At 43.3% G+C, this 15,947-nt stretch overlaps 1 protein-coding gene across 1 annotated transcript in view; it reads right to left on the bottom strand.

Annotated features, from left to right (window-relative positions):
* Positions 1–15,947, bottom strand: part of LOC110522685 (anoctamin-1-like) — a 269,945-nt gene that overhangs the window by 119,345 nt on the left and 134,653 nt on the right. The window contains exons 4-12 of the mRNA XM_036968555.1: positions 14,191–14,289; positions 13,887–14,053; positions 13,715–13,769; positions 8,691–8,742; positions 3,657–3,712; positions 3,521–3,568; positions 3,331–3,395; positions 2,365–2,499; positions 517–677 (exon numbers count right to left, since the gene is read on the bottom strand). Coding sequence (XP_036824450.1) covers positions 517–677; positions 2,365–2,499; positions 3,331–3,395; positions 3,521–3,568; positions 3,657–3,712; positions 8,691–8,742; positions 13,715–13,769; positions 13,887–14,053; positions 14,191–14,289 — 838 coding nt within the window. The remainder of the gene's footprint in view (positions 1–516; positions 678–2,364; positions 2,500–3,330; positions 3,396–3,520; positions 3,569–3,656; positions 3,713–8,690; positions 8,743–13,714; positions 13,770–13,886; positions 14,054–14,190; positions 14,290–15,947) is intronic.

Raw genomic sequence — 15,947 nt, 5'->3', positions numbered from 1 at the left:
GGTAGGGACATTAGAGTTTAGGTAGCAGCTGTATGGGTTAGGTAAGGACAGTAGGGTTGTAGGTAGTTGTAGTAGGAGGTAGTAAGGGGCAGTATGGGGTAGATAGGGGTAGTAGGGGGCAGTATGCGGTGGTTAGAGGCAATATGGGGTAGTTAAGGGCAATATGGCGTAGTTATGAGCAGTATGGGGTAGATAGGGATAGTAGGGGGCAGTATGCGGTGGTTAGAGGCAATATGGGGTAGTTATGAGCAGTATGGGGTAGATAGGGGTAGTAGGGGGCAGTATGCGGTGGTTAGAGGCAATATGAGGTAGTTAGGGGCAATATGGGGTAGTTATGAGCAGTATGGGGTAGATAGGGGTAGTAGGGGGCAGTATGCAGTGGTTAGAGGCAATATGAGGTAGTTAGGGGCAGTAGGGGGGCCCAATAAGGGGTAGGTAGGGCAATAGGTAGGAGCAATAGTGGTGTAGGTATGGGCAGGAAAGTAGTTATATATATATATATATATATATTGATACCCCAGAGGGACATGAAGATGGCGAAGAGGGTGGTAGCTCCGTTGTCAAACAGGTAAGAGGCTCGAGTCAATGAACAGACTGAACTCAGCTTCCAGTAGTCACACACCGCATCACACAGTGGACACATCGTGAAGTTCAGACTGTCATCACACATCTCCTGGCTGAAACACACGAGAACAAAACATAAACACAGCCTGAAGTAATGATTGATTATGGTAACTGACGTAATGATTGTGGTAACTGACGTAATGATCGTGGTAACTGATGTAATGATCGTGGTAACTGACGTAATGATCGTGGTAACTGACATAATAATCGTGGTAACTGACATAATGATCGTGGTAACTGACATAATGATCGTGGTAACTGACGTAATGATCGTGGTAACTGACGTAATGATCGTGGTAACTGACGTAATGATCGTGGTAAATGACGTAATGATCGTGGTAACTGATGTAATGATCGTGGTAACTGACGTAATGATCGTGGTAACTGACGTAATGATCGTGGTAACTGATGTAATGATCGTGGTAACTGACGTACTGATCGTGGTAACTGACGTAATGATTGTGGTAACTGACGTATTGATCGTGGTAACTGATGTATTGATCGTGGTAACTGACGTAATGATCGTGGTAACTGAAGTAATGATTGATTATGGTAACTGACGTAATGATCGTGGTAACTGACGTAATGATCGTGGTAACTGATGTAATGATCGTGGTAACTGACGTAATGATCGTGGTAGCTGACGTAATGATCGTGGTAACTGATGTAATGATCGTGGTAACTGATGTAATAATCGTGGTAACAGATGTAATGATCGTGGTAACTGATGTAATGATTGTGGTAACTGACTTAATGATCGTGGTAACTGACGTAATGATCGTGGTAACTGAAGTAATGATCGTGGTAACTGATGTAATGATCGTGGTAACTGATGTAATGATCGTGGTAACTGACGTAATGATCGTGGTAACTGACGTAATGATCGTGGTAACTGACGTAATGATCGTGGTAACTGACGTAATGATCGTGGTAACTGACGTAATGATCGTGGTAACTGACGTAATGATCGTGGTAACTGACGTAATGATCGTGGTAACTGAAGTAATGATCGTGGTAACTGATGTAATGATCGTGGTAACTGATGTAATGATCGTGGTAACTGACGTAATGATCGTGGTAACTGACGTAATGATCGTGGTAACTGACGTAATGATCGTGGTAACTGACGTAATGATCGTGGTAACTGACGTAATGATCGTGGTAACTGACGTAATGATCGTGGTAACTGACGTAATGATCGTGGTAACTGAAGTAATGATCGTGGTAACTGATGTAATGATCGTGGTAACTGATGTAATGATCGTGGTAACTGACGTAATGATCGTGGTAACTGACGTAATGATCGTGGTAACTGACGTAATGATCGTGGTAACTGACGTAATGATCGTGGTAACTGACGTAATGATCGTGGTAACTGACGTAATGATCGTGGTAACTGAAGTAATGATCGTGGTAACTGATGTAATGATCGTGGTAACTGATGTAATGATCGTGGTAACTGACGTAATGATCGTGGTAACTGACGTAATGATCGTGGTAACTGACGTAATGATCGTGGTAACTGACGTAATGATCGTGGTAACTGACGTAATGATCGTGGTAACTGACGTAATGATCGTGGTAACTGACGTAATGATCATGCTAACTGAAGTTATTGGAAAATTGTTATGAAGAGTAACTAAGGGCAGGATTCAACAATCAGTAAAATAAAGAGAGACACATTGATGTACAGAAAGCATGGGAGAGAGAATGAGGACTGTGTGTGGTGTGTATGTGTACCTGGGCACATTAGTGTTGACAGTGAGGACACCATAGAGGAACACTATAAGGCCCAGTAGAGAGGGCGGGACCAACATCCGGGTGTAAACTCCCATCCAGGCAAAGTACAGACCAATCGCCTCCCCAAAATACTTCCTGTTAGTGGTCAGAGTCAATATAGTACTTCTTATTACAGGTCAAACAGGCAGACAGATACATTTGAGGTTATACCTGATTAGGTCCAGACAGACACACTTTAGGTTATACCTGATTAGGTCCAGACAGACACACTTTAGGTTATACCTGATTAGGTGCAGACAGACACACTTTAGGTTATACCTGATTAGGTGCAGACAGACACACTTTAGGTTATACCTGATTAGGTCCAGACAGACACACTTTAGGTTATACCTGATTAGGTGCAGACAGACACACTTTAGGTTATACCTGATTAGGTGCAGACAGACACACTTTAGGTTATACCTGATTAGGTCCAGACAGACACACTTTAGGTTATACCTGATTAGGTGCAGACAGACACACTTTAGGTTATACCTGATTAGGTGCAGACAGACACACTTTAGGTTATACCTGATTAGGTCCAGACAGACACACTTTAGGTTATACCTGATTAGGTGCAGACAGACACACTTTAGGTTATACCTGATTAGGTGCAGACAGACACACTTTAGGTTATACCTGATTAGGTCCAGACAGACACACTTTAGGTTATACCTGATTAGGTGCAGACAGACACACTTTAGGTTATACCTGATTAGGTCCAGACAGACACACTTTAGGTTATACCTGATTAGGTCCAGACAGACACACTTTAGGTTATACCTGATTAGGTCCAGACAGACACACTTTAGGTTATACCTGATTAGGTGCAGACAGACACACTTTAGGTTATACCTGATTAGGTCCAGACAGACACACTTTAGGTTATACCTGATTAGGTCCAGACAGACACACTTTAGGTTATACCTGATTAGGTCCAATGGCTGGTATTTGAACATCACTCCATAGTTGGCCCACTCCTCATATAGGAGCTGAAACACACACACACACACACACACACACACACACACACACACACACAGCCTTAACTAGATGTTGCTTCTCTGGAATCATAAGACATGCTAAAGGACACTGCTGACCAATCACATGAGCTCACCTGTCTGTCGTTCCTCTGATCCCGCCCTCCTTTCCTGGTGAATGACCCCTGAGGACAGAACAGTGTTACCTCTAACCCCCTCACCTTAACTTCTGAACGTTTCACCATGTTATCATGGGGATGGAATCATACTCACATCGTGTGGAGGAAAGGCAGAGTTATAGACACCAGTAGCTAATAACGATGAGATACCTGATAGAGAGAGAGACAGAGTTATAGACACCAGTAGCTAATAACGATGGCATACCTGATAGAGAGAGAGTTATACACACCAGTACCTAATAACGATGAGATACCTGATAGATCTAAGCTGGTGCCGGGGCAAGGCAGACGTTTTACGTTCCCCCAGCCGAATGGGTTATTTGTTTGTTTATTTGCGTTGTTTGTAACTTCTTTTGTAGATAATGTTGCCGCTACCGTCTCTTATGACCGAAAATAACTTCTAGACATCAGGACTGCGATTTCTCACCACTGACTGGCAGAATAATTTTTTTCCCTTTCACGACTCTGACGAGCTCGACATGAAGGATATACTGCTTCCTCAGGAACAGGCCCGGATCCCCGTGATCCGTGTGAAGTGGAGGCAGAGGAAGAGGTGCCGAAGAGCTGGCTGAGATTGAATAAACCCCCACTTCCCTCCATTCTGCAAACGTCCTTGGAGAATAAAATCGACGAGTTACGCGGAAGATTAAACTACCAACTGGACATTAAAAACTGTAACATCTTATGCTTCACAGGAGTAGTGGCTGAACGACGACAATATCAACATACAGCTGGCCGGTTATACACTGTACCGGCAGGATACAACAGCGGAGTCTGGTAAGACAAGCAGACTATGTATTTTTGTAAAAAAACTGCTGGTGCACGATATCTAAGGAAGTCTATTGCTCGCCAGAGGGAGAGTATCTCATGAAAATCTGTCAACCACATTACCTACCAAGAGAGTTTTCCTCTGTATTATTCGTAGCTGTTTACATACCACTACAGTCAGAGGATGGCACTAAGACAGCATTGAATGAGATGTTTGCTTATGGCCGAATACAAGAAAACACTCACCCAGGCAGCGCTCCTAGTAGCCGGGGACTTTAATGCAGGGAAACTTAATTTAGTTTTACCAAATTTCTATCAGCATGTTAAATGTGCAACCAGAGGAAAAATAACTCTGGACCACCTATACTCCACACACAGAGACGCATAAAAATCATCCTCCATTTGGCAAATCTGACGATAATTCTATCCTCCTGATTCCTACTTACAAGCAAAAATTAAAGCAGGAAGCACCAGTGACTAGATCAATAAAAAAGTGATCAGATGAAGCAGATGCTATGCTACGCTACAGGACTGTTTTGCTAGCACAGACTGGAATATGTTCTGGGATTCCTCCGATGGCATTGAGGAGTACACCACATCAGTCATTGGCTTCATCAATAAGTGCATTGATGACGTCGTCCCCACAGTGACCGTACGTACATATCCCAACCAGAAGCCATGGATTACAGGCAACATCCACACTGAGCTAAAGGCTAGAGCTGCCGCTTTCAAGGAGCGGGACTCTAACCCTGAAGCTTATAAGAAAAACTGATATGCCCTCCGATGAACCATCAAACAGGCAAAGCATTAATACAGGACAAAGATCGAATCGTACTACACCGGCTCTGATGCTCGTCGGAAGTGGCAGGGCTTGCAAACCATTACAGAATACAAAGGGCCCAATGACACAAGCCTACCAGACGAGCTAAACTACATCTATGCTCGCTTCGAGGCAAATAACACTGAAACATTCATTAGAGCACCAGCTGTTCCAGACGACTGTGTGATCACGCTCTCGTCAGCCGATTTGAGTAAGACCTTTAAACAGGTCAACATTCACAAGGCTGTAGGGCCAAACGGATTACCAGGACGTGTACTGCAAGCATGTGCTGACCAACTGGCAAGTGTCTTCACTGACATACCTTAAGGGAACATTTTGACATTTGGTGTATAGTTGTGAGAATGGCCATATTGCAAATGTACGGTCCCTTACTAGACGTCTGAAAACGTTTGTAAAATTCGCGGTCGGCGTCGGGCCATGCGGTAGGGCCGGACCTACCGGGAAGTCATCAAACAAACTTTCTCGGACATTCGGTTTCTGTTTTATAAAATAATCAAATTTTGGTCATTTTTCCGCTGTCCCGGAAATTCCCACAAGAGGGCATAAGCAATCATATTGCAATTGTGCAAAACATCACGAATCACGACGGGGCCTTATCTCCAAAACGGAAAATATTTTGAAGCCGAAACTTGGTGAGCGTAGGTTTCGCATAATGGGCAGTTGGCCCCGAACAAGATGGCGTCTAGAAACATATGCCTTATGCACAAGTAAAAATAAAAAAATGATGATAATAAAATATGACTAAAGTATGTTGATACAGTTCTTATACATGTGTAATTGACACAAACATCGAAAGAATTTTGAAAAACGGTCCAGAAAGCACTTTTTTAAGGGTTTGTGAAGTTTTTTACAAAATTTTGACATTTTTGACTTTTGACTTTTGACTTCCTATGAAATCATATTGCAAATGGACAAAACATATGCCTTATGCGCAAGTAATAATTAAAAAAAAAATTATGATAATAAAATTGGACAAAAGTATATTCATACAGTTCTTACACATGTGTAATTGACAAAAAAAATTGAAAGAATTTCGAAAAACGGTCCAGAAAGCACTTTTTTAAGGGGTGCTAAGGTTTTGACAAAAAAATATTTTTTTCAAAATGTTGCTTTTGGATGTTGACTTGGGTTGCATTTCCAATATGAAAAACCAAGGTGGAGCGCACTCGCCACCTGTTGGATTTTTGAAGTGTTACAACTGGCATTTGCCATATGGCATTTGCAATCAACTTTACATGAATCAACGCCACATTGGGTGGTATTGGACACCGTGTATAAGGTTTGTCCAATGCCAATGTTTTGCCATTCATTTTTGTCCATTTCAGGGGGGTATTCCCTTACATTTCAACCTTTCCCTGTCCGAGTCTGTATTACCAACATGTTTCAAGTAGACCCAAGTAGACCACCATAGTGCCTGTGCCCAAGAACACTAAGGTAACCTGCCTAAATGACTACCGACCCGTAATTCTCAAGTCTGTAGCCATGAAGTGCTTTGAAAGACTGGTCATGGCTCACATCAACACCATTAGCCCAGAAACCCTAGACCCACTCCAATTTGCATACCGCCCCAACAGATCCACAGATGATGCAATCTCTATTGCACTCTACACTGCCCTTTCCCACCTGGACAAAAGGAACACCTATGTGAGAATGCTATTCATTGACTACAGCTCAGCATTCAACACCATAGTGCCCTCGAAGCTCATCAATAAGCTAAGGATTAAACACCTCACTCTGCAACTGGATCCTGGACATCCTGACGGGCCGCCCCAGGTGGTATGGGTAGGTAACAACGCTGATCCTTAACACAACCTCTCCGTTAACATGATCTAGACAAAGGAGATGATTGTGGACTCCCCCATTCTCATCGACGGGGCTGCAGCGGAGCAGTTTGAGAGCTTCAATTTCCTTGGATTCCACATCACCAACAAACAAACATTGTCCAAGCACATCAAGACAGTCGTGAAGAGGGCACGACAAAACCTTTTCCCCCTCAGGAGACTGAAAAGATTTGGCATGTGTCCTCAGATCCTCAAAAAGCTTCTAAAGCTGCACCATCGAGAGCATCCTGACTGGATGCATCACTGCCTGGTATGTCAACTGCTTGGCCTCTGACCGTAAGGCACTACATAGGGTAGTGCGAACGGCCCAGTACATCACTGGGGTCAAACTTCCTGCCATCCAGGACCTCTACACCAGGCGGTGTCAGAGGAAGGCCCTAAAAATTGTCAAAGACTCCAGCCACCCTAGTCATAGACTGTTCTCTCTGCTACCGCATGGCAAGCAGTACCGGAGCGCCAAGTCTAGGTTCAAGAGGCTTCTAAACAGCTTCTACCCAATGGCTACCCAGAGTATTTGCATTGCCCCCCCCTTCTACTCTGCTGCTACTCTGTTATTATCTATGCATAGTCACTTTAATAACTCTACCGACATGTACCTATTACCTCAATTACCTGGACACCGGTGCACCCGCACATTGACTCTGTACCGTTACCCCCTGTATATAGTCCCTCTATTGTTCTTTTTCTGTTGCTCTTTAATTATTTGTTATTCTTACCAAGTTTCAAAAGGTTTCAAAAAACATTTTCTTTTTTTTGTGAATTTTACCCCCTTTTTCTCCCCAATTTCGTGGTATCCAATTGTTAGTAGCTACTATCTTGTCTCATCGCTACAACTCTCGTACGGGCTCAGGAGAGATGAAGGTTGAAAGTCATGGGTCCTCCGAAACACAACCAAACCAAGCCACACTGCTTCTTAACACAGCACGCAACCAACCCGGAAGCCACCCGCACCAATGTGTCGGAGGAAACACTGTGCACCTGGCAACCTTGGCTAGCGTGCACTGCCCCCGGCCTGCCACAGGAGTCTCTGGAGCGCGATGAGACAAGGATCTCCCTACTGGCCAAACCCTCCCTAACGACGCTATGCCAATTGTGCGTCGCCCCACGGACCTCACGGTCGCGGCCGGTCGCGGCCGGTTAACCCAGGGTCTCTGGTGGCACAGCTGGCGCTGCAGTACAGCGCCCTTAACCACTGCTTCACCCGGGAGGCCTCAAAAAGCTTTTGATTCAATTGGGCACAAGGGTCTGCTACACAAATTGATGAAAAGTGGTGTGGGAAAAACATTCAACATTCAAAACATTCAACATTACAAAATCCATGTACACAATCAACAAGTGTGTGTACATCAGCGCCACGTGTAACTTCCACAATGCCGTGAACGATCTGAGAGACAAGGCAAGAAGGGTCTTCTACGCCATCATGTTGCTCGTGGTTAAGTGGCAGCGCGCTCCGAGAATAAATTCTGTTACCTATTATTGAAAGACTGGTCTACATCTATTTTATGCAAACAAGAATCTTACAAATTCTCATAAAATAGATTAAGGGTTTTCAATTAATGAAAACACATTGGCATAATTAAATTACAGTAACAGATATACAGATACAGTGAGGGAGAGAGACAGATACAGAGAGAGATATACAGAGCGAGAGGGAGATACAAAGAAAGATAGTGCTCACCAGTGGCTTGGCAAGTCTGTGTACAGGCGGTGCGTGTCAATATCTCCTTGACCTAGACACAGGTACACACAAACAAACACAAACATAGGAAATGAAGGTGGTGACTCCTTGACTGATGCTCTTGTTATGACATGTTTCCATGCACTGTGATAATTTCATATTAAACTGATTATGACAGTAGGTAGATAATAGTTAAAATTGAAGTAAGCAAAAGCCAGTTAAAACACCTGTTTTTCAAAATATTAGGACATGTAAACCCCTTAATCGGCATTCCAGCTGTGTATATTTTATTGATCAATTTTTTGCTCGTGTCACTGCTCTTTATTAAGCTTTACGCATCTGCCACAAGGCCTTCGTCAGAGCTTTATTAACATGATTTCTCCCAATAGGCCGAAAAAGCTATTTCAAGTCCGCAAAGTCCCAATGGATTCTTTCAGTAAACAGCATCTCGACAGATGATCAAGCACCTCTTCAACCACTTCATTGGTTGCAAAGTTCAATTTGTGAACTGGTTCCAAGTCCTGAATAGCCCTCCCCATTTAATCTCATCCTCTTTGATACAATGCCTCTAAGTATTTTATCTAATAAACTATAGTGGTTTGGTGCCTTCTCCCTCCTGTAGTAAGGTAATACTGTGTGTATTTGATCCGCACATGTATTTGATCTGCGTGTATTTGATCTGCGTGTATTTGATCCGCGCGTGTATTTGATCTGCGTGTATTTGATCCGCACGTGTATTTGATCCGCACGTGTATTTGATCCGCGTGTATTTGATCTGCGTGTATTTGATCTGCGTGTATTTGATCTACGTGTATTTGGTCTGCGTGTATTTGATCTGCGTGTATTTGATCTGCGTGTATTTGATCTGCGTGTATTTGATCTGCGTGTATTTGATCTGCGTGTATTTGATCTGCGTGTATTTGATCTGCGTGTATTTGATCTGCGTGTATTTGATCTGCGTGTATTTGATCCGCACGTGTATTTGATCCGCACATGTATTTGATCTGCGTGTATTTGATCTGCGTGTATTTGATCCGCGCGTGTATTTGATCTGCGTGTATTTGATCCGCACGTGTATTTGATCCGCACGTGTATTTGATCCGCACGTGTATTTGATCCGCGTGTATTTGATCTGCGTGTATTTGATCTGCGTGTATTTGATCTACGTGTATTTGATCTGCGTGTATTTGATCTGCGTGTATTTGATCTGCGTGTATTTGATCTGCGTGTATTTGATCTGCGTGTATTTGATCTGCGTGTATTTGATCTGCGTGTATTTGATCTGCGTGTATTTGATCTGCGTGTATTTGATCTGCGTGTATTTGATCCGCGTGTATTTGATCCGCGTGTATTTGATCTGCGTGTATTTGATCTGCGTGTATTTGATCTACGTGTATTTGGTCTGCGTGTATTTGATCTGCGTGTATTTGATCTGCGTGTATTTGATCTGCGTGTATTTGATCTGCGTGTATTTGATCTGCGTGTATTTGATCTGCGTGTATTTGATCTGCGTGTATTTGATATGCGTGTATTTGATCCGCGCGTGTATTTGATCCGCACGTGTATTTGATCCGCGCGTGTATTTGATCCGCGCGTGTATTTGATCTGCGTGTATTTGATCCGCACGTGTATTTGATCTGCGTGTATTTGATCCGCGCGTGTATTTGATCCGCGCGTGTATTTGATCTGCGTGTATTTGATCCGCGCGTGTATTTGATCCGCGCGTGTATTTGATCTGCGTGTATTTGATCCGCGCGTGTATTTGATCCGCGCGTGTATTTGATCTGCGTGTATTTGATCTGCGTGTATTTGATCCGCACGTGTATTTGATCCGCGCGTGTATTTGATATGCGTGTATTTGATCTGCGTGTATTTGATCCGCACGTGTATTTGATCTGCGTGTATTTGATCCGCGCGTGTATTTGATCCGCGCGTGTATTTGATCTGCGTGTATTTGATCCGCGCGTGTATTTGATCTTCATGTATTTGATCCGCGTGTATTTGATCCGCGCGTGTGCTAGCATCAACCGTGCAAGCCCTCTTTTGCGTGAGTGAAATGAAATCGGAACAACTGAATGTTTTAAAAGTAGTTTTCAAATGCAAACTATATATGCTTCCCAAAAAAAACATGGTTGCTGTGGTACAACTTTAGGTTTGATTGCCGTTTTTGATTTATTTTGATTGCCGTGTCCATGTAAACAGGATTATTAGGGGAAATGTTCATCTAGCAAGCATCTAAATATTTCATTTGAACTATTAAATGAATCTGACTATCCACAATAATCACATGATTAATCATTACCTTATCCACAATCACATGATCAACCCTATTAACCCATAACCTAGCCATAATAATGACATGATCAACCCTATAAACCCCTATTACTAGTCTGTTCAACCTCTCTTTTGTATCGTCTGAGATCCCCCAGAGATTTGAAAGCTGCTGCGGTCACCCCTCTTCAAAGGGGAGACAATCTAGACCCTAACTGTTACAGACCTATGTCTATATTACCCTGCCTTTCTAAGGTCTTCGAAAGCCAAGTTAACAAAAAGATCACCGACCATTTCAAATCCCACCGTACCTTCTTCGCTATGCAATCTGGTTTCCGAGCTGGTCATGGGTGCACCTCAGCCACGCTCAAAGTCCTAAACGATATCATATCTGCCATCGACAAAAGACAGTACTGTGCAGCCGTATTCATCGATCTGGCCAAGGCCTTCGACTCCGTCAATCACTGTATTCCTATAGACAGCCTTGGTTTCTCAAATGACTGCCTCTCCTGTTTCACCAACTACTTCTCAGATAGAGTTCAGTGTGTCAAATCAGAGGACCTCTTGCCCGGACCTCTGGCAGTCTCTATGGGGGTGCCACAGGGTTCAATTCTCTGACTCTTTTCTCTGTATACACCAATGATGTCGCTCTTGCGGCTGGTGATTCTCTGATCCACCTCTATGCGACGACACCATTTTGTATACTTCTGGCCCTTCTTTGGACACTGTGTTAACTAACCTACAGACAAGTTTCAATGCCATACAACTCTCCTTCCGTGGCCTCCAACTTCTCTTAAATACAAGTAAAACTAAATGCATGCTCTTCAATCGATCACTGCCCACACCCGCCTGCCCGTCTAGCATCACTACTCTGAACGGTTCTGACTTAGAATATGTGGACAACTACAAATACCTAGGTGTCTGGTTAGACTGTAAACTCTCCTTCCAGACTCACATTAAGCATATCCGATCCAACATTAAATCTAGAATCGGCTTCCTATTTCGCAACAAAGCCTCGTTCACTCACGCCGACAAACATACCCTCGTAAAACAGACTATCCCACCAATCCTCGACTTCGGCGATGTCATTTACAAAATAGCTTCCAACACTCTACTCAGCAAATTGGATGCAGTCGATCACAACGCCATCACGCCCCATATACTACCCACCACTGCGACCTGTTTGCTCTCGTTGGCTGGCCCTCGCTTCATATTCTTCGCCAAACCCACTGGATCCAGGTCATCTACAAGTCTCTGCTAGGTAAAGCCCAGCTTTACCTTATCTCAGCTCACTGGTCACCATAGCAACACCCACCCATAGCACGCGCTCCAGCAGGTATATTTCACTGGTTGAAAGCCAACTCCTCATTTGGCCGCCTTTCCATCCAGTTCTCTGCTGCCAATGACTGGAACGAACTGCAAAAATCTCTGAAGCTGGAGAATCATATCTCCCTCACTAACTTTAAGCACAAGCTGTCAGAGCAGCTTTCAGATCATTGCACCTGTACACACCCCATCTGTAAATAGCCCATCCAACTACCCTCATCCCCATATTGTTATTTATTTTAATCATTTTTTTGCCTCCTTTGCACCCCAGTATCTCTACTTGCACATTCATCTTCTGCACTTCTATCACTCCAGTGTTTATTTGCTAAATTGTAATTATTTCGCTACTATGGCCTATTTTTTGCCTTACCTCCCTAATCTTACTTCATTTGCACACACTGTGTATAGACTTTTCTATTGTGTTATTGACTGTACATTTGTTTATCCTATGTGTAACTCTGTGTTGTCTTTGTCACACCACTTTGCTTTATATTGGCCAGGTCGCAGTTGTAAATGAGAACTTGTTCTCAGCAAGCTTACCTGGTTAAATAGAGGTGCATTTTTTTTCTTCTCATGATTAACCCTATGAACCCTATCCAAAATAATCACGATTAACCCTGTTAATCTTCACCTTATCCACATTACTCATATGATTAACCCTAACCCTATCCAAAAGAATCACATGATTAACCCTATTTACCCTACCCACAATAATCACATGATTAACCCTATCCACAATAATCACATGATTAACCCTATTTACCCTATCCACAATAATCACATGATTAACCCTATCCACAATAATCACATGATTAACCCTATCCACAATAATCACATGATTAACCCTATTTACCCTATCCACAATAATCACATGATTAACCCTATTTACCCTACCCACAATAATCACATGATTAACCCTATTTACCCTACCCACAAAAATAACATGATTAACCCTATTTACCCTACCCACAAAAATCACATGATTAACCCTATTGACCCTACCCACAAAAATCACATGATTAACCCTATTTACCCTACCCACAAAAATCACATGATTAACCCTATTTACCCTACCCACAATAATCACATGATTAACCCTATTTACCCTACCCAAAATAATCAAATGATTAACCCTATTTACCCTACCCACAATAATCACATGATTAACCCTATTTACCCTACCCACAATAATCACGATTAACCTTATCTACCCTACCCACAATAATCACGATTAACCCTATTTACCCTACCTACAATAATCACGATTAACCTTATTTACCCTACCCACAATAATCACGGTTAACCTTATTTACCCTACCCACAATAATCACATGATTAACCCTATTTGTAACCACAATAGTCAAATTATTGTGTGCATGTAACCGTACTCAGTAAGAAAGTGTTATTGAGAGGTGTGTGTGACTCACTATTCTGCTGCGTACGGAGTAGTCAAATAGAATGTCCTGTGACTTGATTTCAAACCTGTAGAGGATGACAGACATGGTTAGAAAGCATGAGTGAATATGTGTGTAAGCGTTTGTATGTATGTGCAAGCATGTGTGTTTGTATGCATGTGTGTGAGCATGGGTTGGTACTCACAGGTGTAGCTTGTCTCTGGAGAAGGGGTGTGAGAGGGTCTTTGTTCGGTTCTGGTGGGACTGTGTGTTTAGTGTTTCTGGGACATCAGGTCGGAAGGGTTTGATCAGGGTTTGATACAACAATGCTATTTTCCCCGCGATGCCCTGAGGCTGCCGCAACTCATAACTCTGTCCAATCAGAGAACACAACACTCATAACTCTGTCCAATCAGAGAACACAACACATGTAACAACATCAGCTCAATCACAAGATTACTCAAAAAGCTACCAGGTGTGCATGTGTGTTGCTGTGGTAACAGGCATACCTTTTTGACTGGCACTTTGATCTTCTGTAGCTCAGCCTCTCTGCTCAGCGTCGCCCAGGGAACATGCAGCCGGATAAACCCTATACCCTGGGACCTAGACTACACGCACACGCACACACACACACACACACACACACACACACACACACACACACACACACACACACACACACACACACACACACACACACACACAAATCAGGGATCTTCAATGATGCATTTAGGTTGCGTGAGAAATAGGTTGAATTTCAACACTCAGGCTAGTAACGACGATCAAGACGAGTACAGAGGATGATCAACAAGTCATCCCAACCCAATCTTTGATTCTGTACACAACACGTCTTAAAGGGATGTTGAACGGAGTGAAAAGCTAAAAACAAAGGTGAAAAAATATTAGACTACAGTAAATGGACAAATCCCTCTGTAGACCCTGACTTTGATGGGCCGCCCCGAGGTGGTGAAGGTCGGAAACAACATCTCCACCTCGCTGATCCTGGAGCCCCAAAAGATGCGTGCTCAGCCCCCTCCTGTAATCACTGTTCACCAATGACTGCTTGGCCATGCACACCTCCAACTCAATCATCATCAAGTTTGCAGATAACACAACAGTAGTGGGCTTGATCACAACAATGACAAGGCAGCCTATAGGGAGGAAGTGAGGGCACTCGGAGTGTGGTGTCAGGAAAACAACCTCACACTCAACGTCAACAAAACAAAGGAGATGATCGTGGACTTCAGGAAACAGAGGGAGAACCCCCCTATCCACACGAATGGGACAGCAGTGGAGAAGGTGGAAAGTTTTAAGATCCTTGGCGTACACACCAACGATAGACTGAAATGGTCCACCCACAAAGACACTGTGGTTAAGAAGGCACAACAGCGCCTCTTCAACCTCAGGAGGCTGAAGAAATTTGGCGTGTCACCTAAAACCCTCAAACTTTTACAGATGCACAATTGAGAGCATACGGTCAGGCTGTATCACCGCCTGGTATGGCAACTGCACTGCCCACAGCCTCAGGGCTCACCAGAGGGTGGTGTGATCTGCACACTGCATCACCAGGGGCAAACTACCTGCCCACCAGGTTACCTATAGCACCCGATGTCACAGGAAGGCCGAAAAGATCATCAAGGACAACAACCACCCGAGCCACTGCCTGTTCAACCGCTACCATCCAGAAGGCGAGGTCAGTACAAGTGCCTCAAAGCTGTGACCGAGAGACTGAAAAATATTTTCTATCTCAAGGCCATCAGACTGTTAAACAGCCATCGCTAACACAATCATTGGCCACTCTAACAAATGGATCACTAGTCACTTTATTAATGCAACTTTAATAATGATGTCTACATATCTTGCATTACTCATCCCAGATGTATATACTGTATTTTATACCATCTATTGAATCTTGACTATGTTGCTAACACATTGCTCATCCACATTTCATATGTATATATTCTTATTCCATACCTTTACTTAGATGTGTGTATTAGGTAGTGGTTGTGGAATTGTTAGATTGCTTGTTAGACATTAATGCACTAAACATATAATATTATATATTTGATACAACCTAGCTGACTAGCAGCTGATGCTGGCAAGAAGAAGACACAACCTAGCTGATGCTGACTAGTAGCTGACAACCTAGCCAACGCTAGCTAGCAGCTGACACAACCTAGCTGACTAGCAGCTAGCACAACCTAGCTGACGAGTAGCTGACAACCTAGCTGAAAAAACCTAGATGACACAACCTAGCTGACGCTGA

Source organism: Oncorhynchus mykiss, chromosome 30 (assembly GCF_013265735.2).
Source record: "Oncorhynchus mykiss isolate Arlee chromosome 30, USDA_OmykA_1.1, whole genome shotgun sequence".
Taxonomy (NCBI): Eukaryota; Metazoa; Chordata; class Actinopteri; order Salmoniformes; family Salmonidae; genus Oncorhynchus; species Oncorhynchus mykiss.
The sequence above is the reverse complement of the archived record's forward strand: the minus strand, read 5'-3'. Positions and strand labels throughout refer to the sequence as shown.